The sequence below is a fragment of the Cucurbita pepo genome, chromosome 2 (assembly GCF_057944985.1).
Source record: "Cucurbita pepo subsp. pepo isolate OVF chromosome 2, ASM5794498v1, whole genome shotgun sequence".
Lineage (NCBI taxonomy): Eukaryota > Viridiplantae > Streptophyta > Magnoliopsida > Cucurbitales > Cucurbitaceae > Cucurbita > Cucurbita pepo.
This window is the reverse complement of record NC_141799.1, coordinates 9899745-9927361: the sequence shown is the minus strand read 5'-3', so window position 1 is coordinate 9927361 and position 27617 is coordinate 9899745. Positions and strand designations below refer to the sequence as shown.

The window sequence follows — 27617 nt, the reverse complement described above, 5'->3', positions numbered from 1 at the left end:
AATTAATTAGATGTCTTTTTTATTAGTGTGAAGTTGTAGGAAGAATGGTTCAAAGTATTGTTTAACATCAAATCTACATGAAAAAATGAGAACAACCTTAATTTCTCCTATTACATTGGGACGGACACCTCTAATTTTATGTTTTTTTTTTTAATGGTCAAACACAAAAATAATCAAATTATCCATCGCCCGCCGGTGGATGATACCCAAATGAAGATGCCCCGCCGCTCCCACTCCCGCCATTCATCTCATTTTCCGGTGCCCGGAACAATCTACGCTGCTGTTCAGAAAATGGGAAAGCAAAATTCGATGCACCAGAAGGTGGATTCACAAATGGCGAATTACAGAGCACCCGTTCCTGGAACTCGCCGGAGTTTTGAGGAAAATACGAATACTGCAGATAGTTCCCGAAACCAGTGGGCTGCAGCGGCGGCGCAGCCACCGGAGATGGGGCCCAATGGGCGTTGGGCTGCGAAGACGGCGGAAGGACGGTGACGAATTCAGGGAAATTGAGCTTGGCTTTGCTGCCACGGAATCGCAAGGCTGCACCGTCGTAGGCTCGGGCTGCGGCCTCGGCGGTGTCGAAAGTTCCCAGCCAGACTCTGGTAGCCTTCTGAGGGTCGCGAATTTCGGCAGCCCATTTTCCCCATGGCCTCTGCCTCACTCCTCTGTATCTTCTTCTTGGGTTTTCTTCGCCGGAAATTGCTGCCGGCGTTCTCGTCCCCGTGGCGGCGGAGATGGTGTTACTTGAATTTGAACCACCACCTGATATTATTAATGAGAATAATTAAGAACAATTACAGAAATCATATACAATTAAAAAAAAAAGAAAAAGAAAAAGAAAAGAATTGGAACTCACAAATTGAAACAGAGGGCTCCCAATAACTCTGTACAGCTCCAAAATCCACAATCCGGCCACCGCTATAGCCATTTCCGATCCCCCTTCCCCACATTATTCCACTTTCTCCTTCTTCTTCCCTCTCTCTTTTCCTACAACCACCACCTGCCGCCACCGTGGTTGCCGGTGGAGCAAAACCAGAGGAATAACCAACCCCAGATAAATCACCAGCGCCACCGTACCCGGGGGGAGCGCCACTGGAAATGACATGAGTCAAAGCCGAGACCATGGTGATTATCTCCCCGGCGGATGAGAAGATCGCCTCCGGCACATCGCCGCCGCCGCCGCCGCCCTGTTTCGCCACCTTGAAATAGCACATAAAATCAAATGGTTAAGGTCTCAATTGGAAGAAATTGGAATGAAGGGTATTTATAAGTTGCAAAATTAAAAAACGTGCGCCGCCTCCATTAAAATAGTGAGGGAGTTTAATGACATTCTTGGAGTGAAGCTTCCTTTCACACCTTTGAATATGTTTTTTTTTTTTTTTTGAAAACAAATAAGGATTGAATTCATGCATGGGGGGTTAACACATGGAAAAGGAATAAAGGGTTATTTATTTATATATATATATATATATATATATATATATATATATATATATATATATATATATATATATATATATATGTTTTAATGTGTTTTCATGTCGGTGGTCTTAGGATTGAATTGCCGACTTCAAATGCTAGAATGAGTTTATAGTAGTTTAATCAAAAACAACCCACAAAATTTTATTATAAGCTGTTTTCTAATTAAAAATTTAAACTTCATGCATGTTTTTCACCATTTGAGTTTTAAAATATAAAGTTGTTAATATCTTCCTATACAAGATTGTTACAATTTTGACTTCTAAAGAGAATGAAAATTTTTATTTTTTTTTCCTCCTTGATTTCAAATTTTAATGTAGTCATGTAATGCTCAATAAAATAAGACCAAAAAATTATGCAAAAGCTCGAAAAAGTTCTTCTTTTGTCTATTTTATCAACTAATTTAACTCATATCGAATTGAGTCATATGATATTACACAAATTTACAAAGAGCATGACCTTCGGTTGACATGTACATTCCACAATATTTCCATAATTTGTTATAAGTGGTAATGTACATATCCAAGATCTAAATTTCATAGAGACTTTGACAACTTATTTGACCATGTTGTATTCTTATTATCTTTTGTGTGTCTTGTCCGTCGTTCATTTCGATTATGAGTTTCTCGATCTTACTGGAGATTCAGCCCGTTGAGTTCTTCTCTCCGCCGTCTCCTTCTCTCTCTGTTCTCACACTTCTTCTTTTCTCTTGTAGGCACATTCTAGAGGGTTGTGGCTGAATGGGAGCGTTTGGTAGGAGTATAGTTTCGTGGTCGGTTGAAGATGAAGAAATTCCTGTTGCCACTAGTATGAGTTATCAACTTTCATGGGTGAATGTCTTAAACATATGTATATGAGTGATTTGGAAACGTAACCCTAAAGGGGTAAAATTGGAAAAATAGCCCTTTGACCGTTTTAAAAAATAGAATGTTCTTTTGAGAATTTAAGAACTAAACTCATACCAACTCTATATTTCTCATTAAATCGAATTTGAACCTTATATAATGAAAACAAATTGACAAGATCTCAAATCTCGAACCCGAAGTATATTAGAATTCTTATAAAAAGTTATCGATAATATGATTAGAGAAGGAGATGGAATTTGTACCAAATTCTTGCATCTCAATCATATCCATCTTGGATTTAGTTAGATAAACGAACCACGAAAATCACATCAAATAGATTAAAGTGAGAAAGAGAAAAGGACAAAACCAAATATTATTTCATTATACATAAAAAAGAAAACATTATATTAAAATATGAAAACCTTAACGTTTGTTAAGATTACGTAAGATATGTCTTTAATGACCATTTTTATTTGTTTATGTGATTTCCCGTTATTTGAAAATTTCATAAGTAATCCAAATCGGTAAATATTATACACTATATTGTTAGGGATAAGATGACCAAACCTAAAACCCGACCCCACCACTCCAAATCTCAATCCATTCTATTCTTTTCTATCTCATTTTCCGATTTAGGAACCCTATCTTTTGTATTTACCTGTGATACGAATTTCAAAGTTGAATTTATAAACATCCTATTTTTTATGGTTATATGTAGCTTTCCACTTTCAATATGGCACTTCAAATTATTTTTTATTTTTTTATTCTACTAATATATTTTAATAAATCTATAATAAAATATTATTTACATGGTTATTTTGAATATGGATAACTTAAAAAAAAAAATAAGAACTTTAGCATGCTAAACATAAAGTTAAGTATTATATATCTTTTTAATTATAATATGAATGAAGTTGAAAATATACCATAGTTCTCGTTAACTAAATACGCATAAATGAAACTAATAATATTAAAAAAGATTTTTTATACAGTAGTCAGAGTGTCATATAGTTGGTGGGGAACCCAATCTATCATTCAAAGACAAAACGTAGAAGACGATACCATTTCACTTCCAAGTTAGTGTAAGATGGTGATATGTTTGAAGAAGATAGAGGGTGCAAAGAATCCAGCAAAAATTTTGACAAAATGTGTTACGTTAGAACATGAGGTTGTGCAAAGCCTCAATTCATGTGGTGCATTGAAGATGCTGATAGTCATCTAAAAATGAAATTCTTGGTTGACTACATCATTTGGAAAAATTGTTGGGGGAGGTGATTATACGTGTTAAAACTATATATAGTAAAGTGACCTAAAGACCATAAATTGAAAATTAACCGTTCATGTCATTCCAAATTGGTGGAGATCCAATCGTTCATGTCATCCAAAAATTAACCTAAGTCTGTAGGAGACTGCCAAGCTCTCATATGGCGACTCAGTTGGGCAAAATCTTATTTTTCACCTTGAAATTTCAGGTAACTATGCATGCAGTTTCTGGTAACCTCTTCTCGTAACTATAAAGAGGTTAGGGAAATCATTGGGCCTTGAATTCAGGAAAAGAATACCTAAATCTGGGAGAAACAAGCAACAACCGTTTGAGTTTTTAACTCACCCTCTTTTAGAAAATTTGGGAGCTACACTCAAACAAATTTCCCTCGTACCCATTCCTACACAATCACCCAAACTTTTGTAGAAGAAATTGAGGGCTGAAATCAGCATGGAACAGATAGAAAATGCATGGAACAGAATTCCTCGATCTGAGTTCTTGAAGGTAGTTTTGGAGAAATTTTGACAAATCTAATTCGAGCACTATAGATAAAATTTTCCCTAAAGGTCGTGTCTATTGAGTTTCTAGGAGCCTAAGGAGTAAGCATGAAGAAGAGCTCGAACCTAATAAGCTCCGGAAAGGGAAATCTTTTAGCCCAAGCTCTTAGGTAAGTTTCTGAAATTTAAAAACTCCCTCTCTATACTCAATGATGGTGAATGATGCTGAGTGAGACAAATTTCTTTAGCTTCGTAGAGACCAATGGAACATTTTTCATAAAGAAATCAAGAGCTAAAGAGTCTGGATTAGCCTGATCAAGAGGTGGACTTTTCTAGTTTTAGGAACCCATAAACCAGGAAGCTTTGGCCCCAAAATTGAAGCTTCATAGTGTAATATAATTCATCCACAAGCCTTGTACCAATAGATTAGAAAACGAAGAACTTTGTCGAAAACCCCCACGAAGGGAGATAGGCTCTCCAACTCCTGATCGGAGAAGGAAAGAGGAAACTGATTCTATATTCACAATAGGGGAGTGATCCTTCTTCTCGGATTGACATCTTTCTGTACAGCTGACCGAATTGGTTGAAACCAATTCCTACACCTTTGTGTATGTGAGGGCTTCATGTAGTGGACGTATCAAATTTGTTATCGGATATGACTAAAAATCATGTGGACTTTGTACAGGTTCAAATCCTACCGCTCACGAGTACGAAATCATCAATGAAAGTTAAGCTTTGCACAAACACTTTCATTTGCACAAACATAAATTTTAATGAATTATTTAGTAGGAAGATGGTCTAACAGGAGAATTTTGTTTTAGAAAATAGAATAATAAAAATATTAAAAAATATGAATTTGGACCAAATGGCCCTGAGGACCAGAAATTTGAAAAAATATCCTTGATGTTAGAAGAGCATAAAAATTTCTGAAAACAAAAAATTTGAAAAAGTAGCCCCGTTTCCTTGAATTTTTCATTCCAAATTGGTAGATCCAATCGTCCGTGTCATCCGAAAATGAACCTAGGTCTATAGGAGACTCCCAAGCTCGACGACTGAGTTGGCAAAATTGTATTTTTCACCTCGAAGTTTCAGGTAATGATTCGTTCAATTTCTGAAGAAATCAAAGGCGGTTTTGTCACTCGACTTCAGTTATAGGAAGACTTTCTGATTCTTGATCCTTGCAACCATAGTGTTATACACAAGTATGCTTCCTTAAACTGGGACCATTCAGAATTGAACGTTTTGTAGGAACACTTCCATCAAAAGTGAGCCTCTCTCTTCCTCATATAGGTAGCACAATGTATTTGATACTCATGCTACATTGTTCCTACATTTAAAGTTTTTCTCTACGGCTTCTAGACGTGCCTCTTCTGCCACAAGCTTAACCATTCCGCCATTGAAGGAAAGTGGGTTATGTTAGGTTGAATGGCGCTGTGACCTCTATGGATAATAACCTCATATATATCTAGATGTGTACAATGAAGATTACACGGTGGGCCATGATCCACGGTAACAAACTAGGAAATCAGGAGATTCAACTGACTGAAGGTATGATCATAATCAACGTCATTCTGTTGTTTAAACCCTTAGCAACCATGCATGTTTTGTAGGAATCAATAAAGTCATGTGGCTTTTGCTTGAGTTTGAAAACCAATTTGCAATCAATAACGTTAAGACCAGCACGAGGAGGAACTAAGTGCCATGTCTTACTTTTGAGAAGTGCATGAGATTCATCATTCATTACCTGAAGCTAAAAGGGATGCTCCATAGCAGGAATATGTGAAGTAGGTTTAGAGGTAGATGCCACGACCGGATTTTCGAGGCTTCGAAACTCGGACCGTGACCCAAAAGACGAAAGCCAAAACAAACAAAAAGAAAGGAGTTTAATTATTTGAAGGTTGAAATATCAAATAAAAATCAGAAATTCTCATTCTCTTCTTTCGAGAATTCAATTTTCAAATGTCCATAATTAACCAAATCTTCCGACTATACGTTAGAATTAATCTTCGAGATCAGTCTCATTTAAAAGTTACTGTTTTGACCGTTTTAGAAAAAAAAAAAAAAAAATTCTAATTTACATAAACATTTTTTTTTTATTAGAGAATGAACTAAAGTGAATTTATTTGTGGTATCTCTATTTTGCTAGAGAGAAAAAGCCTTTCACATGGCTTTCACCTCCTTTGTGCTATTAAGAGATATCCTACTCTTTATTTTGGCCGACATTCAATTTTTACACATGAGAAGAAGGAGATGGAGTTTGTACCAAATTCTTGCCTTTCAATCATACCCATCTTGGGCGTGCTGCTTTTTCTAGGGCCTTTACGAGTTTCAATATGACTAACAAGATCTCTTAAAAAAGTTGGATAAACCAACCACAAAAATTGTATAAAATAGACTAACAAGAACTCTTAAAAAAGTTGGATAAACCAACCACAAAAATTGTATAAAATAGATTTGAATGAGAAAGAAAAAAAATGATATATTATTCCAATTGCACGTTAAAAAAAAGAAAACATTGTAATAAAATATGAAAATTTTAAAGTTTGTTAAGATGACGTGAGACCTATCTTTAATGACCACTTTTTGTTTATGTGATTTCCTATTGTTTGAAAATTTCGGAGTAATCCAAATCAATAAATATTATATGGTTTATAGTTAGGGATAAGATGACCAAACCTAAAATTCTTTGACCCTAAGAGATTCTGACTCGATTTAGAAACCCTATCTTTTGAGTAAATATTTACATGTTGAATTTATAGATATTATATTTTTTATGGACTAAATTGAAAATCAAATATTTTTATTTATGGATCTTTAAATTATTTATTATTTTTTTATTCTACTGATTTATTTTAATAAATCTATAATAAAATTTCATTTACATAGTTATGGTTATTTTGAATATGGATAATTAAAAAAAAAAAAAACTATGCTAAACGTAAAGTTAAAGTATTATATATCTTTTAAATTATAATATGAATCAAATTCAAAATATACATAAAGTTAAGTATTATATATCTTTTTAATTATAATATGAAACAAACTTTAATATGCTAAACATAAAGTTAAGTGTTATAAAATATCATTTACATAGTTATGGTTATTTTGAATGTGGTGTTGTTAGTGAATGTCTAACATCCTTGGTTGAGGCGGTACCTTAATAAAATCTAGTAGGATAGTATGTTTGCTATTAATCTGAACATCATTTGTGGAAGGTTCACTAACAAGCCCTTCCACAAGGCTAAAGAGTCACTTTAAGTCTCGAGGAGTGACCTTGTATACCAGTGAACTACTATGCCACTTGTATAGTCGATTGCCTTCTCTTAGAATAGGTTTATATCACAGAGGCCTTGTTTGGTAGACCCCTAGCCATGATGGAACCTAGTCATCTTGATGCGCTACCCTAACCGGTCTAGACCTAACTTAATGGTACTGCTCCTTTGGACCTATCGGTTGGCCGACGACGCTATTGGATATGACCTAGATCCTTAATAATGCTATTAGGTTACGATAGTGGATAGGGTGGTGGAGACTCTAATGACACTATTCATAGTGTTAGCACGCTAAAGCTACCTTAGTCATTCTTAGATGCTATGGAGGTCTATTAGTTTCTAGGTCATCTAGGCGGCTCATAATGAGAGTTCTCATCTTTAAAACTCTCTTTGCTAACTCAATGAGTTTTCTTGGTCTAGAAGCGTTAGAGTGAAGACTCCTAATCGCCGCTCATAATACCATCCTTTTTAATTCCAACTCATCTTCGGAAGGCGTCCTGACTTGGGTCATTGTTTGGTCTAACTCTTGCACCCTAGTCTCCATCTAGACATCTATGCTCTAAGTGTAAAATACACCATCAATCACTTGAAGCTATCATATAATCCACCAATCACTCAGAGTACCGATCACAATATCCCATCCTTTTTACTAGTATAACAAAAAAATATAAATAACAACATGCATCTCAAAAATCTCATATTAGAGGTATTTTTGTAGCTTCTTACCACATGCATGACAATCCTGTCTAAATATGCTCATTTGAGGCCCAACTCATGTATAGTCAAGCTACCAAAGGTTAGATATGATAGCATCCTTGATCGTCATAGTAACCTATATAAGTACGACTCGAGAGGAGTTAATGGATGGCACATGCCTTCCTAAGCTTGTTTTCTACTAGATGATTACTCCAAAATTTCTAAAATCCATCTAGTGGGACCTTATTCAAGTTTAATTAGGGTCAAAATTAATGTCTAAGATGAGAATCAATCAAAAAAGAACTCAGACGTCCCTTTACGCACGGCAAGGGCTCCACATTTGGTAATGGGGCCCGGGTCAAATTGTGTCGAAACTGGTCCCAATCTTCGAATAGATGATCAAATTCTACACAATATTTTTTTAATTTCTTTTTTTCTCGAGACAATAAATTGTTGGGATAGGGAGCTTGGCGACTTTATAATAAAAATCTGGTAGAGATATATAGCATAAGAAAAAAAAAAAAAAAAAAAAAAAAAAAAAATTGAAAAAAGTAGCACTCAAATGACAGGGGGGGAGATCCAAACAAATTCATAAAGTTCTTGGTCTCCTTGAATTTTTTATTACAAATTGGTGGAGATCCAACCGTACATGTTAATTGAAAATGAACCTCGATTGGTAGGAGATTGCCAAGCTCTCATCCCACGGATGAGTAAGACAAAATCGTATTTTACACCTCAAAGTTTTAGGTAACGATGCGTGCAGTTTCTGGTAACTATAAAGAAGTTAGGGAAATCATTTTGGGCCTTGAATTCCTACACATTCACCCACACTTTTGTATAAGGAATGGAGGGCTGAAAATGCATGGAACTGATTTTCCCAGTCGAGTTCTTGAAGGTAGTGTTTTGGAGAAATTTTGACAAATCTAATTCGACCCCGTAGATAAAGATTTCCCTAAAGGTCGTGTCAATTGAGTTTCTAGGAACCTAAGGAGTAAGCATGAAGAAGAGCTCGAGGGATAATAAGCTCTGGAAAGGGAGAGTTCTTTAGCCCAAGCTCTTGGGTAAGTTTTTGGTCAGTTTTTGAAAATTAAAAAAATCCCTCTCTATACTCAATGACGTTGTTTAGCTTTGTAGACACCAATTGAACATTTTTCATAATGGAATCAAGAGCTAACGAGGTCTGGATTAGCTTTACCAAAACGTTGACTTTTCTAGTTGTAGGAACCCATGAACCGGAAAGCTTTGCCCCAAAATTGAATCTCCATAGTGTAATTCATCCACGAGCCTTGTACCAATAGATTAGAAAATGAAGAACTTTGCCGAAAACCACGAATGAAGATAAGCTCTCCAACCCCTGATCGGAGAAGGAAAGAGGAAACCGATTCTAGGTTCACAATAGGTGAGTGATCCTTCTTCCCCGATTGACATCTTTGAGTACCGCTGACATAATTGGTCGAAACAAATTCCTACAACTTTGCGTATGTGGGGGCTCATGTAGTGGGTGTGCCGGAGTGGTTATCAGGCATGACTAGAAATCATGTGGGTTTTGCCCGTGCAAACCTGTCGCTCACGAGTTTTTATTTATAAAGCCGTGAAAAAAAGTGAAATGGGAAAATGAACCTAGGTCTGTAGGAGACTCCCAAGCTCTCATCCAGACGGCTTAGTTGGACAAAATTGTCTTTTTCATCTCGAAGTTTCAGGTAATGACGCGTGCAGTTTCTGGTAACCATAAAGAGGTGAGGGAAATTTTTTGGGCCTTGGTCGTCAATGGTTCATGAAAAATAGACATGCATACTCCACGGGGCGATGGCCTCCATCAAGTACCCGGAAAGCAGAGTTTGCGCTCAACGGGGCGATGTCATCCCTCAAGTGCCCAAAAACGCGGAGTTCACAATTTAAACATGAATTAAACATATGCATATGTACAACGGAAGCTTAATACATACAAGCAACACCTAGATAATTCACCCAATACGCTCATAACAATCAATCTACCTAATCTCATTCATGGAAAACTAATCTAAGGCAAATGTATAGCATGCATGTAATCCAAGCGAATCCTACAAATATTTCTTCCTAAATACAGGGCGGTGACTTACTTGGTTGACATGTGTCTTTTCGCCAGTGTTTATGCACAAATAGAGTGTCCAAAAATATTGATTTTCCCTCATTAGGTCATATTCGCATAAAACATCATTAGAATTGGAATCGGGACAAAACTCGGGCAAATAGAAGTCGGACGGATGAAAAACAGAAACTCACGTGCTCCCACGATTCCTCACGCGTTGCCGCACATCCTCATGTGCCTCCACGCCCTGGACGAAGTCTAGTCGTAGGTGTCATGTGCAGGTTGGATTTTGCAGTTGCGGTTTGCTAGGTCGTTCAATTTGCGGTCCAATTCAGTCAGCTTGGACCATGGGTCAACTAGACCAAAGGCTTCGGGTTGGATCGTCTATTGGGTTGTGCCGTGGGTCGGACAGAGCTGCTGCGTGTCGACGGTCGTATGGATCTGCGTCGCTCAACACTGTATGTGACGCGCTGCTCCACGCACCGAGTGACATGTGTCACTTTTTCGTCGACGCTCTGCTCCACTTGCCGGTTGACACGTGACTCACCGGAAAATGTTCTCTCCAACGTTCTTGGAAATCGACTCAAATCTTTGCCTTCGGACCAGAATTTTGACTAGTTTCCCTCGTGCGTCTTTTGGAGAATTCCCTCTTGATGAACATATCAAAATTTCAGACCTTGTTTCACAACGGAGAGTTCTAGATCTGGAAAAATGCTCAAGATCTTACCTTACGGATTCTCGGTTTTCGTGGCAGAAAAATGGAGCTCCGATCACCAAAATCCTCTTCTTCCTTCCAAGGAGTCCTTGCACCTAGATCATGGCTAGAAACTACTTAAATGGTGGTCCGATGAGATTCTCGGCGGCAGCTTTCTTGCTCTCACTCCCAAACTTTCTCTCTACGTTTTTCATTCTTTGCAGGTATGGTGCTAGGGTATCAAGGACCCATATTATGGTTGGAGGGGCAAAATGACTCATTTTCCCCTCTGTTGACTTTGATTGGATTTTTTTTCTTTTTCTTTTTCTTCGGGTGCTACAGCAGAAAACCGAACCACAAAATATGTTACTATTTTATCTGTAAACACCTTGGGTTGCTTGATATTGTGCTCCAATCAAGTACCATACGGATGAGCAGTAGGTGCAAGATCCACAGTTGAGGGGATAGCCTTTGCGAGGGGAGTTGTTGGTGCTACAGCAGTTGGTCGACCAGCGGTTGAGGACCCGACCTGGCATTGTGCACTCTGAGGCGGGCCAGGAGACTAGTCCCCAAGATCAGAGCTCAAAGAATTTGGGTGGGGCCTAGGCGATGTGGTAATATCATCTGCTGGCAGACAGTTTGAGGTCCCAATCATTAGCGTAATGACCGATATCAATTCGTGCGGCAACAACGCGGATGATTGTGACGGCAATCCCAAAATTGATGTGGGCACCAAATTATCTGCATCCGAAGTGTTAGTAGTCACATATATATGCATATGATCATTCTCCAAATTAGTACTGCTGTTACCCAAATGCAAGGTATACAAATCAGGGGCATTGTGCATCGACTGCAAGGTTGGGGAAGAATTGGGTAGGGCTTGCTTGAATGATAAATATTCTCATCAAATATGACGTCTCTAGAAATATAGACACGATCAGAATCGGTGTCAAGGCACTTATGCCTTTATATAAAGAACTATAGCCTAGAAAGACACATTTCTTGAATTGAAAAGAGAGCTTTTGTGTGTTAGAAGGGCGAAGATGAGGCCAACAAGCACACCCAAAAACTTTTAATAAGGAGTAAATTTGGTGGGGGTATGAAAAAGACGTTCTAAGGGGCATTTGTTATCGATGACACAAGTAGGAATACGATTGATGAGATATGTGGCTGTAAGAAACGCATCATCCCAAAATTTAATAGGGACATCAAAATGAGCTAGAAGGGCTAGGCTAGTTTCAACAATATGATGGTGTTTGTGTTCAGCAAACCCATTTTGTTGATGCGTGTGAGGGCACGAAACACGATGAACAATTCCAAAAGAACGAAATAATGTGTTATGAAGTTTCTGATATTCCCCACCCCAATGAAATTGAACATACTTGATTTTAGTATCCAGGAGGCGCTCAACATGAGCTTGAAACTGCAAAAGTATATGAGGAGCTTCTGTACGATCATGCATCAAATAGATCCACGAAAATTAACTAAAATCATCGATGAAGCTAATATAATAATTGACGCCCCCAACAAATGGAGGTGCAGGACCCCAAACATCCAAAAATAATCAGTTCCAAAGGTGAGGAAGAACGATGAAAAGAACTAGTGTATGGTAATTGAAGACTTTTTGCTAACAGACACTGCATTACAAACTGGCAAAGGTGACTCACTAGCAAACGAAATATTATTGAGATGCAAAATTGACTTCACTACTTGAGATGAAGGATGTCCAAGACGTGCATACCATTGGATATGAGTAGTAGATCTATTCACTAAGGCGTGCTTGAGATCATCAACATCAAATGACTTGATAGGATAGAGACCAGACTCACACCTCCTGTCTATAAGATTTTCCTCGACCGTCGATCTTTAATAGAAAAATGCCAAGGATGGTATTCAAAGAATACATCATTATCATGGAAAAATTTATGATTGGAAAGAAGATGTTTGAAAATTTTAAGCACATGCAAAATATTACGGAATGTAAGTGGATGAGCATAAGTATTAATTGAAGAATGACTAGTATGCAAAATCTGCAAACCTGCTCCTTTGCCGACTTGAACTTGTTCACCTCCATGATATTGTTTACGCACAACGAGATGACCCAAGTCACTCGTGATATGATTAGTGGCGCCTGTGTCGCTATACCAATTTGGATCAATCTTGTAGGAGGAAGTAGTCACCAGTGCCGCAGAAGAAGATTCATCTTGATAGGACTCATCCATCCTATACCAGCAGCGATTGACAGTATGCCCCACTTTGCCGCAAATCTGGCAGGAAGGACGAACAGAAGGGTCATGACGATCACAAATAGGACGAGAGGGCGCACCACCTCGAGAACGACCATGATCCTTACGCCCACAACTCTTTTGCTGACCACCATGATCATCATAATTGGCCGAAGATCCAGGATTTAACTGAAGTTCAGCCTGGTGTTGTAGTTAGCGAGCTTCAAATGCCATTAAGTGTGCAAACACATCATCAAGTGTCAGGGCTTCACTCTTGATAGTCATCGAGGTGACGAAGGTCGACACCCTGGTAGATGAGATCGTGTTGGAGATGGTGGATGTGGAGGAGGAAGAAGATATGGTAGACATTGTTAATGAATAAACCTTGGCTCTAATACCATGTTAGGTTGAATGGCGTTGTGACCTCTATGGCTCACCACCTCATATATATATATATATATATATATAAATGTGTAGAATGGGGATTACATGGTGGACCTTGATCCAGGTAAAAAAAACAAGGAAATCAAGAGATGGAGCTCCAAGAATAGAGGATTCTACTACTATGTATAGATATGACCTCTTCTACATTTAACAAGTTACACTTCTTAAAAATTATCAGATTACAGGATTTTACTATCATGCCTCCTACCTCATTGAGACTTTTTATCGGCATCGTGCTTGCCACCAATGCCTTTAGTTGCTAGTTGGTATGCACTTGAGCTTCCAGTGTGGACCTCATAAATGACTGCAATACCTCTATGGTGCGCATTGCAGACGGTAATGCCGATAGTACCTCAAGGGTCGGTGCTTGCGCCTAGAAAACCACTCTTGATATCTCTAGTGCCCTAATTTGCTCGACCTCAGGTCTCTTTGATGCGATGCCGATCAAGACCCTTTTCCTGCCTCTATAAGGTGTTGGCACTAGAGGCATGACTCTGTCGGTATCCTATGGTGACTCTCTAACATCTACTTGAGGTTTTTATTTTTCCACCTCAAGCATGTAGAAAGCAGTACCTCCCTACCTACGTTGGTCGTCAAAGTTCTCTCGGAAGCCATAATCTATCAGAAAATAGAAAGTTTAGGTTAAGATAGTTCCGGTAACGACCTAAGATTTTTTACTTAATTTAAGATTGTCACTGTATACATATGATGAACATTGAATGCGGAAATACTTCATTTAAACTTTCATAAAACGTCACCTTCATCTTAAAACACTGCCATGGACTTACGTGTTTTGAAAATAACTTTAAAAACGACACAACAAAAGACTAAATAAAATAAATAAACGTTTAAATGAAAAACATCATATTCTAGCCTAAGTCTAAGAAAATAAATACGACTACCCTATGCATGTCCCATGGTTTCCAATTGTGATGTCGTCGTTAGCATGTAGGAATGCCTTGCCTTAAGCTAAAAAATTTAGTAGCACATGGATTGAGTATTTAAAGAAATACTAAGTAAGTGACTCTACTATTGGGGATTAAATCTAAAAACATGCGAATGCAATGACGGAACTTATCATTTCAATCCATTTTCCTATGATACTATCCTATCGGTTAACTTGGATGTGTACCATATACTCTACACACACCTATACGTGCGAGTATGGACTCACCAGTCAGCTCGCACACCACTGGGCCGCTTTCCTTGTCGGGAAAGCATACTCTGGGAGCTCCTTTGGTCGGACACCCGTTAGAACTAGTAACTGTCACGGCAACATTAGGTTAAACATAATGATTGTTCTTCTGCCCGATCGTCGCAACATTATGATAAACATAATGATCGTTTATCATTCACATGTTGTATCATAATCATATCATATCGTAAATAATTCGTGGTCATATCGCTCCCTAACTTATCATAGTTTTAACATTCTTATATCTATCACAGTCATATCGTTACATGAATGTATTTTAGTCATATCATTACAGGAACGTATCCTAACGCTATCGTTCTATCAATTTATCATATTCATATCTCTTTCTACCCATAACCTAACCATATTCTATCAATCGATCGTGACCATATCGTTTTTATCAATCTCTCATATCCATAGCACTTTGATACGTAACCTAACCTTAATGTTTCATTAACATATCTTACTCCTATCATTATATTACCTTTAGTGCATCATTCTCGTATCCTATCTCAAACATATCATTGAACACCTCGTACCGAAAGTGTTATCATACAATTCACATATTATAACATATACATATCTTATCATAAGCATATCGATCCATAAACAATTCACACATATCAATATATATAACATGTGCAGAACCACGGGGCACGTGTCAACATCATAACCATGCCAATAGTAAGGCCACTTACTTGGATGGACTTAGCCGAAGTTCTATCTAACTCCAAATTAGCTTGCTTTCGTCCCTCGAATTCGTTCTTACTTATGCAAGGTGCTTCACCCTATTAATACATATCTTATCATAAGCATATCGATCCATAAACAATTCACACATATCAATATATATAATACGTGCAGAACCACAGGGCACGTGTCAACATCATAACCATGCCAATAGTAAGGCCACTTACTTGGATGGACTTAGCCGAAGTTCTATCTAACTCCAAATTAGCTTGCTTTCGTCCCTCGAATTCGTTCTTACTTATGCAAGGTGCTTCACCCTATTAAAGATGTTCACTGAATTCCTTCCGTAATTCTAATTTCTAAATTTTGTTAAGTATTTAACAAATTCTTAATCTTTACATTTAGATTTAATATTTCTTGGAATATAAATATGTCTTACAATAAAATGCCTACTCACGTAGAAACTATAATTTATATTTGAGAATTACTTATGAATGAATGAGAATGTGTATTTGTTATTATATTTACTAGTATAACAATTTAATACTTTTTAAATTTTTTTTTTTTTTTTTTTTTTTTAATCTTCCATTTTCTCTCTCTTATCCTCTATGTTTTTCATTCTATTTTCTTTGTCTGTGTTTTTATTTTATATATATATTTTTTCATCAACTACTCTCCCTTCTTTCCTTTTTATTTTATTTTATTTTTCTATTATAAATTGGACATTCTCTTTATACTTTCTTTAATATGTTTTTATTTTATTTTATTTTATTTTTTTTATTTTATTATCATCATCCTGTTCACGTATCGGATTACCTTGCTGATCAAAATTATGAGTAAAGAAAACTCGTTTCTAAACTCGTGATTTTGAACATTCCACAGGAGGTTTGATTAATACTACTTGAATGATTCTAGCATGCAAGTTCTAAATACAGGAACTTGCAAAGTAAGCTTAGCTCTCAACAAACCTAAAATAGAAACTCTATTTTTTTCGATTATGAAATGTGATGTCTACCATGAATGAAAAAAAGACTTTATAGTCTTTGAAAACCGTAACATATGTGAGTTAAATACACATAACCTCTATATTAAAATGACTAGTTAAAAAGAGATACTCATAACCTCCATATTAGAATGTCTCGTTAATGATGAAATATGGTAATCTACATCAAAAGGACTCAAATCAACAACATTAAAAGTTGCACTAACACCATAGGTAAATCAATTTTATAAACATTTTCATTGATACACTCAAGAACTTGGAAAGGTTCATCTCCTCATGGCAAAAGCTTAGATTTTCTTTGAGTAGGAAATATTTCTTTTCGAACATGTACCAACTCCAATCTCTCGATGTGAAGATGACAATCTTGCATTCTTTCTTAATTCAAGAGGAAACTTCGAAATTTTGCTTCTCAATTTGTTCTTTTATTTGCTTGTGTAGTTTATGAACAAACTCTACCTTGGTATTTGCCTCAAAATTCACAAACTCTTTTGACCACATAGGTTATAAAATCAATGGTTGAAAGGATTAAAGTCATAAACAATTTCAAAAGGTGTGTATTTAGTAGTGCTGTGAACAACCATGTTATATGCAAATTCTATAAATGACAAACAATCCCCTAACCCAAGTCTTAAGATTCTTATCAATAATAGTCCATCCCTTGGAGGATGACAAGTAGTTGAATATACTAGTTTAATTCTGAACTTACCCCAAAAAACACGCCATAAGTGGCTTAAAAATTTAACATCACTATTACTAACTATGCTTAGGAATGTCATGCAATTGTACAACTTCCCTACCGAACAAGTCAACAATATGTTTTGCATCGTTTGTGACACGGAATAAAATGAGTTATTTTACTTAATCGATCAACCACAACAAATATGCTATCACAACCTTTCCTAGTCCTATGTAACCCTACAACAAAATCCATTGATATATTAATCCAAGGACCATTAGGAACAGGTAATGGGGAATATAAATCATGTGGTTGAAGCTTAGATTTAGCTTGTTTACATGCTATGGAACGAGTGCGAACTTTATTAACATCATGTCTCATTTTCGGCATAAAAAAATAAAAATAAAAAATACAGAAAGCATATCATAAGTTTTAGAAACTCCATGGTGTGCGATTAAACCACCTCCATGAGCTTTCCTTAGAAATAACTACCCGAAATTTTCTACTTAATTAAGGTTGCTACTGTATACGTACCATAAACCTTGAATGCGGAAGACTTCGTTAAAATTTCATAAAACATAACCTTTATCTTAAAACACAGCCGTGGACTTACGTGTTTTGAAAACATCTTTAAAACGACACACAAAAGACTAAATAAAACGAATAAGAGTTTAAGTTAAAACATTATATTCTAGCCTAAGTCTAAGAAAATAAACACCACTATCCTATGCATGTGCCATGGTCTCGAGTTGCGATGTCGTTGTCAACCGTACAGGAATGCCTTGTCTTAACCTGAAAAATGTAGTAGCACATGACTTGAGTATTTAAAGAAATACTCAGTAAGTGACCTCACTATTGGGGTTAAATGCAACAATCACATGCAATGAAATGATTAGACCTATCTTTCGTTTCGTTTTGTTTTCCCTACGGTGCTGTCCTAACGGGTAATTGTGGACGTGTACCATATACTCTACACACAGCCCATACGTGTGAGTATGGGCTCACCAGCTAGTTCGCACACCGTTGGGCCACTTTCCTTATCCGGTGGGCATACTCTGGGAGCCCCTTATGCTGGGACCCATTAGAACTAGTAACCGTCACGGCAGCGCTATGCAAAGCATAACGATCGTTGTCCTGCCATTGGATGTACGTGTCCGTACCCTCATGATGGGATAGGGGTATCCCACCAGATGCATTAACATACATAATGCATGAGGTCCCCACTACTTCTACAATTTCATTATCCTTTAATACAACCCCGCTAGCATTAAGTACATATCATATCATTTTTCATATCGTTTCAGATATCGTTCATCATTCATATCATATCGTTTCTCATTCTTCCGTTCTCAAATCATACATAATTCTAACGGGGTTATATTTCATGTCATTTATCGTAATTTCATGTCATTCATATCATGTTGTATCCACACAATTTAACAGACCTAACATAACGTTCTATGCTTTTAACCTAACATTTCATCATATACACATCATACCATGACATATGCATCACAATGTATCATATCATAAACAAGTAATAACGTAAACACTTCATAGTCATATCATTCTCTAACTTATCATAACCTTAATGTTCTTATACCTATCACAGACATATCATTACGTGAACGTACCTTAGTCATATCATCACAAGAACTTAACCTAACGCTATCGTTCTATCAATCTATCACAAACCTATCCCTTTCTATCCGTAACCTAACCGTATTCTTCCATCAATCTCTCTTATCCATATCACTCCGGTATGTAACCTAACCTTAACGTTTCGTGAATGTATTTTACTCCTATCGTTACATTTCGTTTTGTGCATCCTTTTTATCTCCTATCTCAAACATATCCTTGAACACATCGTACAGTAACTATTATCATACAATTCACATATTATAACATATACATAACATATAGGAAACATATCGATCCGCAGACAATTCACACATATCAATATATATGACACGTGCAGAACCACAAGGCACGTGTCAACATCAAAATATAACCATGCCGATAATAAGGTCACTTACCTGGCTAGCTTAAGTCATTGTCATGAATATATCTTTAATTAAAGTTCGATTCCGTCCCTTGAAATCCGAGTCAACCTATATGAGCCCATGTCATTAGGGCTACTTCCCCTAGAGATGATGAGTGCGGACGCGCACCTTATGATGAGTGCTAATGCGCATAGGTGCGAATGCACACAGATGAGGGTGTTCATGAGGCGCATGACACTATGGAGTTCCGCTGACCTCTGGACGTCGCTACAGATTAGCTTGCCAGAGGGTCCAGGGGGTGTGCGAGCGCCCTGGAGATTCACACTCGCACGTGTGAGTCGTGTGTAGGGAAGTACTACACATCCAATTTGTCCGAGACTGGAGGCCACCCCTAAGATGATTAGAGATAGGTCCCTAAATCATGATTGCATGTGTTTGCATTTGCATGGCCCCTATAGTGGGGCCACTTACTGAGTATTCTTTGAAATACTCACGCCGTGTGCCACATCATTTTTCAGGTAAAGGCAAGGCGCACTTGTACGGAGGACGGCGGCATCGCGAGCAGAGATTGTGGCACATGCATGGGGTAGATTCATATTTAAATTTCTAGTTTTAAGTTAGAATAGGTTGTTTTGTATTTCATTGTTTTAAATTATTTTGTATTTGTTTTTGTTTTCCCTAGATTTTAGTAATTCATATTTAAATACGTAAGACCATGACTGTGTTTTCCAGAGAAGAAGTTGTTTTAAAAGTGTTTTTGAAGTTTACGTTATAAATTATGTTCATGTAAGAGTTTTATTTCTGCATTATAAATGAGCATGAGACATTAGTAGCGACTCTGAATATGTGGAAATTTAGAGTCGTTCAAAGTGGATGAATTAAAGGATAAATATCAAGATTAAGTTTAAAAAAAAAAATGGTGGATAAATAAAAAATTCAATTACTTGGCATGGCCAATTGTGAGGCTTCCATTAAAGGAGTTGAGTTATTTGAAGGTTGAAATATCTAAGTAAAAATCAGAAGCTGATTCTCTTCTTCCAAAATTCAATTTTCAAATGTTCATAATTAACCAAATCTTCCCACTATACTTTTGAATTAATCTTTGAGATCAGTCTCTTAGGGGCTGTTTCAGAAAAAAGAATATTCTTTGAATGTAATTAAATTTAAATTTCGCTCCCATTTTTTTTATTAGAGAATGAATTTAAAAGTAATTTTCTTTTTTCAAATCAAATTTGAGAGAGACAAAAGAGTATACATTTAGTTTACCCATCACTTTAAGCAAATTTATTTGTGCTATTTCTATTTTGCGAGAGAGAAAAAGCCTTTCACATGGCTTTCACCGACCATGTGCTATTAAGAGCGATCCCACTCTTTATTTTGGCCGACATTCAATTTTTACACACTAAAAATAAGACGATTAGTTTATTAAAAGTAATTGATAATGTGATTGGAGAAAGGAGTTTGTACCAAATTCTTGCCTCTCAATCATACCTATCTTGGATTTGCTTTTTTTTTATTTGGGGAGCTTTACGAGTTTGGATATGGCTAACAAGATCTCTTTTATTAACCAACCACAAAAATTGTATAAAATAGATTTGAGTGAAAAAGAAAAAAAAGAACAATATCAAAAATTGGATGATATATTATTCCAATTACACATTAAAAAGAAAAAAAAAACATTATACTAAAAATATGAAAATATAAAGTTTGTTAAGATGGTGAGCTATGTTTAATGTCCACTTTTTATTTGTTTATGTAATTTCCATTGTTTGAAAATTTGAAAATTTCGGAGTAATCCAAATCAATAAATAATATATAGTTTATAGTTAGGATAAGATGACAAAACCTAAAATTCTTTGACCCTACAAGTTCAAATCTCAATTCAAATAATAATAAAAAAAAGGAGTTTCCTTTTTTGGGCATTCTATTCTTTTCCATCCCATTTTCTTTTCACAAAGGCCTTGGGAGATTCTTTTGTTAGGATGACTCAATTTAGAAATCCTATCTTTTGAGTGAATATTTAAGTTTGCTATGAATTTCGGGTTCGAGTTTACAAACATATGAACTTTGTAACTTTCAACTTTCAATATGATTAAATTGAAAATTAAATATTTTTTTGGACACTTTAAATTATTTATTATTTTTTATTTTAATAAATCTATAATAAAATATCATTTAGGTGGTTATTTTGAATAGGGATAACTTTAAAAAATAAAATTAAGAACTTTAATATGCTAAATATAAAGTTAAGTATTATATATACTGTTCTTTCTAATTATAATAAAACAATGATGTTATTTGTTGTAAGCTTTTTAAATAAAATATTATAAGGTATATATATATATATATATATGTAGCTTGCTTACCTTAATAAAATCGGGTAGGATAGTTGATAGCTATTAGTCTAAACATCATTTGTGGAAGGTTAACTAATCGATAGTTCCATAAGTCTAAAGAGTCCCTTTGAGTTTGGGGAGCGACCTGTGTACCAGCCAACTATTACATCCAATAGTCCATCATAAAGAAAGGTTTATATCACATAGGCCCTATTCAATAGACCCGTGACCATTTCCACAAGTAAATGGAACCTAGTCATATTGATGCGCTACCCTAACCGGTATAGACCTAAATAAACAGTATCGCTCCTGTGGACCTATAGTTGATAGCTATTAAACCTAACTTACCCGTGTACCAACGACCTATTACATCCACCTGTATCGAGTTTTTAATTCACTGCTTTTTAGAAGAATTCTGGGCTACACACAACCGATACCTACACATTCAAAATAAAGTTACCACACTTTTGTAGAAGAAATCAAGGGCTGAAAATGCACAGAACAGATTTCCCCGATCGATTTCACGAAGGTAATTTTCGAGAAATTTTGACGATCTAATTCGAGCACTATAGATCAAATTTTCCTTAAAGCTCGCGCCCATTGAGTTTCTAGGAACCTAAGGAGTAAGGGTGAAGAAGAGCTCGAGGGCCAATAAGCTCGGGGAAGGGAGAAGTTTTTAGCTCAAGCTTTTGGGTACGTCAGTTTTTGAAAATGAAAAGATCCCTCCCTATGCTCAATGACGCTGAGTGAGACCAGTTTCTTTAGCATTGTAGAGACCAAATGAACATTTCTCATCAAGGAATCAAGAGCTGAGGAGGTCTGGGTTTGCCTGACCAAGAGGTTGACTTTTCTAGTTTTCGGACCCCATGAACCAGAAAGCTTCGGCCCCAAAATTGATGCTCCATAGTGTAATTCATCCACGAGCCTTAGACCAAAATATTCGCGGGAAGAAAATGAAGAAATTTGCCGGAGACCACAAAGGGAGATAAGCTCTCTAACCCCCCTGATCGGAGAAGGAAAGAGGAAACGGGTTCTGGGTTCACAACAGGTGAGTGATTCTTCTTCCCCGATTGATACCTTTCTGTACGGCTTACCGAATTGGTTGAAGCCAATTGCTACGCCTTTGTGTGTGTGAGGGCTCATGCGGTGGGCGTGCCGGAGTGGTTATCGGGCATGACTAGAAATCATGTGGGCTTTGCCCGCGCAGGTTCGAATCCTGCCGCTCACGATTTTATTTTTTTTATTTTCATTTTTTGTTTTACCGATGATTGGCGGAGAAGATGCTTAGAAGCGCACGAAAAGCCCTGAAAGCACACAAATTGAAAATGTTTCATTTTTGTTTTTTTTACCGAGGATTGGCGGAGAAGATGCCTTGATGTCAGAAGTGCACGAAAAGCCCTGAAAGCACACAAATTGAAAAAGTGGCACTAAAATCCAATCATTTCACGTGTATCGTCCCCTCCCTTGAATTTTTCATTCCAAATTGGTGCAGATGAAATTGTCCATGTCATCCAGAATTGAGCGTCCGTCCATAGGAGACTGTCACGCTCTCATTCGACGGCTGAGTTGGGCCAAATAGTATTTTTTTCGTCTCGAAGTTCCAGGTGAGGATGCGGGCAGTTTCTGGAGAAGTCAAATGCAGTGGAGTGGTGGGCTATGAAGAGGTTAGGGCATTCATTCTGGGCCTTTAATTCGAGAAACGAGTCCCTAAATCTCAAGAAAGAGACAATCAAGAACCATTTGAGTTTTTAATTCACTGCGTTATAGAAGAGTTCTGGGCTACCCTCAACCGATACCTACACATTCAAAGCAAAGTTACCACACTTTTGTAGAAGAAATCGAGGGCTGAAAATGCACGGAACAGATTTCCCTGATCGATTTCACGAAGGTAGTTTTCGAGAAATTTTGACGATCTAATTCGAGCACTATAGATCAAATTTTCCCTAAAGCTCGCGCCCATTGAGTTTCTAGGAACCTAAGGAGTAAGGGTGAAGAAGAGCTCGAGGGCCAATAAGCTCGGGGAAGGGAGAAGTTTTTAGCTCAAGCTTTTGGGTACGTCAGTTTTTGAAAATGAAAAGATCCCTCCCTATGCTCAATGACGCTGAGTGAGACCAGTTTCTTTAGCTTCGTAGAGACCAAATGAACATTTCTCATCAAGGAATCAAGAGCTGAGGAGGTCTGGGTTTGCCTGACCAAGAGGTTGACTTTTCTAGTTTTCGGACCCCATGAACCAGAAAGCTTCGGCCCCAAAATTGATGCTCCATAGTGTAATTCATCCACGAGCCTTAGACCAAAATATTCGCGGGAAGAAAATGAAGAAATTTGTCGAAGACCACAAAGGGAGATAAGCTCTCGAACCCCCTGATCGGAAAAGGAAAGAGGAAACGGGTTCTGGGTTCACAACAGGTAAGTGATTCTTCTTCCCCGATTGATACCTTTCTGTACGGCTTACCGAATTGGTTGAAGCCAATTGCTATGCCTTTGTGTGTGTGAGGGCTCATGCAGTGGGTGTGCCGGAGTGGTTATCGGGCATGACTAGAAATCATGTGGGCTTTGCCCGCGCAGGTTCGAATCCTGCCGCTCACGATTTTATTTTTTTTATTTTCATTTTTTGTTTTACCGATGATTGGCGGAGAAGATGCTTAGAAGCGCACGAAAAGCCCTGAAAGCACACGAATTGAAAATGTTTCATTTTTGTTTTTTTTTACCGAGGATTGGCGGAGAAGATGCCTTGATGTCAGAAGTGCACGAAAAGCCCTGAAAGCACACAAATTGAAAAAGTGGCACTAAAATCCAATCATTTCACGTGTATCGTCCCCTCCCTTGAATTTTTCATTCCAAATTGGTGCAGATGAAACTGTCCATGTCATCCAGAATTGAGCGTCCGTCCATAGGAGACTGTCACGCTCTCATTCGACGGTTGAGTTGGGCCAAATAGTATTTTTTTCGTCTCGAAGTTCCAGGTGAGGATGCGGGCAGTTTCTGGAGAAGTCAAATGTAGTGGAGTGGTGGGCTATGAAGAGGTTAGGGCATTCATTCTGGGCCTTTAATTCGAGAAACGAGTCCCTAAATCTCAAGAAAGAGACAATCAAGAACCATTTGAGTTTTTAATTCACTACGTTATAGAAGAGTTCTGGGCTACCCTCAACCGATACCTACACATTCAAAGCAAAGTTACCACACTTTTGTAGAAGAAATCGAGGGCTGAAAATGCACGGAACAGATTTCCCCGATCGATTAAACGAAGGTAGTTTTCGAGAAATTTTGACGATCTAATTCGAGCACTATAGATCAAATTTTCCCTAAAGCTCGCGCCCATTGAGTTTCTAGGAACCTAAGGAGTAAGGGTGAAGAAGAGCTCGAGGGCCAATAAGCTCGGGGAAGGGAGAAGTTTTTAGCTCAAGCTTTTGGGTACCTCAGTTTTTGAAAATGAAAAGATCCCTCCCTATGCGCAATGACGCTGAGTGAGACCAGTTTCTTTAGCTTCGTAGAGACCAAATGAACATTTCTCATCAAGGAATCAAGAGCTGAGGAGGTCTGGGTTTGCCTGACCAAGAGGTTGACTTTTCTAGTTTTCGGACCCCATGAACCAGAAAGCTTCGGCCCCAAAATTGATGCTCCATAGTGTAATTCATCCACGAGCCTTAGACCAAAATATTCGCGGGAAGAAAATGAAGAAATTTGCCGGAGACCACAAAGGGAGATAAGCTCTCTAACCCCCTGATCGGAGAAGGAAAGAGGAAACGGGTTCTGGGTTCACAACAGGTGAGTGATTCTTCTTCCCCGATTGATACCTTTCTGTACGGCTTACCGAATTGGTTGAAGCCAATTGCTACGCCTTTGTGTGTGTGAGGGCTCATGCAGTGGGTGTGCCGGAGTGGTTATCGGGCATGACTAGAAATCATGTGGGCTTTGCCCGCGCAGGTTCGAATCCTGCCGCTCACGATTTTATTTTTTTTATTTTCATTTTTTGTTTTACCGATGATTGGCGGAGAAGATGCTTAGAAGCGCACGAAAAGCCCTGAAAGCACACGAATTGAAAATGTTTCATTTTTGTTTTTTTTTACCGAGGATTGGCGGAGAAGATGCCTTGATGTCAGAAGTGCACGAAAAGCCCTGAAAGCACACAAATTGAAAAAGTGGCACTAAAATCCAATCATTTCACGTGTATCGTCCCCTCCCTTGAATTTTTCATTCCAAATTGGTGCAGATGAAACTGTCCATGTCATCCAGAATTGAGCGTCCGTCCATAGGAGACTGTCACGCTCTCATTCGACGGTTGAGTTGGGCCAAATAGTATTTTTTTCGTCTCGAAGTTCCAGGTGAGGATGCGGGCAGTTTCTGGAGAAGTCAAATGTAGTGGAGTGGTGGGCTATGAAGAGGTTAGGGCATTCATTCTGGGCCTTTAATTCGAGAAACGAGTCCCTAAATCTCAAGAAAGAGACAATCAAGAACCATTTGAGTTTTTAATTCACTACGTTATAGAAGAGTTCTGGGCTACCCTCAACCGATACCTACACATTCAAAGCAAAGTTACCACACTTTTGTAGAAGAAATCGAGGGCTGAAAATGCACGGAACAGATTTCCCCGATCGATTAAACGAAGGTAGTTTTCGAGAAATTTTGACGATCTAATTCGAGCACTATAGATCAAATTTTCCCTAAAGCTCGCGCCCATTGAGTTTCTAGGAACCTAAGGAGTAAGGGTGAAGAAGAGCTCGAGGGCCAATAAGCTCGGGGAAGGGAGAAGTTTTTAGCTCAAGCTTTTGGGTACCTCAGTTTTTGAAAATGAAAAGATCCCTCCCTATGCGCAATGACGCTGAGTGAGACCAGTTTCTTTAGCTTCGTAGAGACCAAATGAACATTTCTCATCAAGGAATCAAGAGCTGAGGAGGTCTGGGTTTGCCTGACCAAGAGGTTGACTTTTCTAGTTTTCGGACCCCATGAACCAGAAAGCTTCGGCCCCAAAATTGATGCTCCATAGTGTAATTCATCCACGAGCCTTAGACCAAAATATTCGCGGGAAGAAAATGAAGAAATTTGCCGGAGACCACAAAGGGAGATAAGCTCTCTAACCCCCTGATCGGAGAAGGAAAGAGGAAACGGGTTCTGGGTTCACAACAGGTGAGTGATTCTTCTTCCCCGATTGATACCTTTCTGTACGGCTTACCGAATTGGTTGAAGCCAATTGCTACGCCTTTGTGTGTGTGAGGGCTCATGCAGTGGGTGTGCCGGAGTGGTTATCGGGCATGACTAGAAATCATGTGGGCTTTGCCCGCGCAGGTTCAAATCCTGCCGCTCACGATTTTATTTTTTTTATTTTCATTTTTTGTTTTACCGATGATTGGCGGAGAAGATGCTTAGAAGCGCACGAAAAGCCCTGAAAGCACACGAATTGAAAATGTTTCATTTTTGTTTTTTTTTACCGAGGATTGGCGGAGAAGATGCCTTGATGTCAGAAGTGCACGAAAAGCCCTGAAAGCACACAAATTGAAAAAGTGGCACTAAAATCCAATCATTTCACGTGTATCGTCCCCTCCCTTGAATTTTTCATTCCAAATTGGTGCAGATGAAACTGTCCATGTCATCCAGAATTGAGCGTCCGTCCATAGGAGACTGTCACGCTCTCATTCGACGGTTGAGTTGGGCCAAATAGTATTTTTTTCGTCTCGAAGTTCCAGGTGAGGATGCGGGCAGTTTCTGGAGAAGTCAAATGCAGTGGAGTGGTGGGCTATGAAGAGGTTAGGGCATTCATTCTGGGCCTTTAATTCGAGAAACGAGTCCCTAAATCTCAAGAAAGAGACAATCAAGAACCATTTGAGTTTTTAATTCACTACGTTATAGAAGAGTTCTGGGCTACCCTCAACCGATACCTATACATTCAAAGCAAAGTTACCACACTTTTGTAGAAGAAATCGAGGGCTGAAAATGCACGGAACAGATTTCCCCGATCGATTTCACGAAGGTAGTTTTCGAGAAATTTTGACGATCTAATTCGAGCACTATAGATCAAATTTTCCCTAAAGCTCGCGCCCATTGAGTGTCTAGGAACCTAAGGAGTAAGGGTGAAGAAGAGCTCGAGGGCCAATAAGCTCGGGGAAGGGAGAAGATTTTAGCTCAAGTTTTTGGGTACGTCAGTTTTTGAAAATGAAAAGATCCCTCCCTATGCTCAATGACGCTGAGTGAGACCAGTTTCTTTAGCTTCGTAGAGACCAAATGAACATTTC

At 38.0% G+C, this 27617-nt stretch overlaps 1 protein-coding gene and 4 non-coding genes across 5 annotated transcripts; 4 read left to right on the top strand and 1 right to left on the bottom strand.

The window, feature by feature from the left end:
• Nucleotides 1-74: 74 nt before the first annotated feature.
• LOC111787817 (ethylene-responsive transcription factor ABR1-like) lies at nt 75-1241 on the bottom strand. Its single transcript, XM_023667873.2, has 2 exons — nt 860-1241; nt 75-765 (listed from the first exon to the last, which is right to left on the bottom strand). Exons 1-2 carry the CDS (start codon nt 1215-1217, stop codon nt 179-181), a joined length of 945 nt encoding a protein of 314 aa, XP_023523641.2. The 5' UTR covers nt 1218-1241; the 3' UTR covers nt 75-178.
• A 21295-nt stretch (nt 1242-22536) lies between these two features.
• On the top strand, nt 22537-22618 carry TRNAS-AGA (transfer RNA serine (anticodon AGA)). Its single transcript has one exon. It is a non-coding gene; the product is annotated as a tRNA-Ser (tRNA).
• Nucleotides 22619-23894: 1276 nt separating this feature from the next.
• TRNAS-AGA (transfer RNA serine (anticodon AGA)) lies at nt 23895-23976 on the top strand. The gene has a single exon. It is a non-coding gene; the product is annotated as a tRNA-Ser (tRNA).
• A 1277-nt stretch (nt 23977-25253) lies between these two features.
• On the top strand, nt 25254-25335 carry TRNAS-AGA (transfer RNA serine (anticodon AGA)). The gene has a single exon. It is a non-coding gene; the product is annotated as a tRNA-Ser (tRNA).
• Nucleotides 25336-26612: 1277 nt separating this feature from the next.
• On the top strand, nt 26613-26694 carry TRNAS-AGA (transfer RNA serine (anticodon AGA)). Its single transcript has one exon. It is a non-coding gene; the product is annotated as a tRNA-Ser (tRNA).
• The last annotated feature ends 923 nt before the right edge of the window (nt 26695-27617 follow it).

What these genes read in the sequence shown, in the direction of transcription:
- LOC111787817 (XM_023667873.2), bottom strand. Translation starts at nt 1,217, where the DNA reads ATGTGCTATTTCAAGGTGGCGAAACAGGGCGGCGGCGGCGGCGGCGAT. An exon ending in GGAGCCCTCTGTTTCAATTT is followed by an intron (nt 766 to 859) that starts GTGAGTTCCAAT and finishes TAATAATATCAG; the next exon opens with GTGGTGGTTCAAATTCAAGT.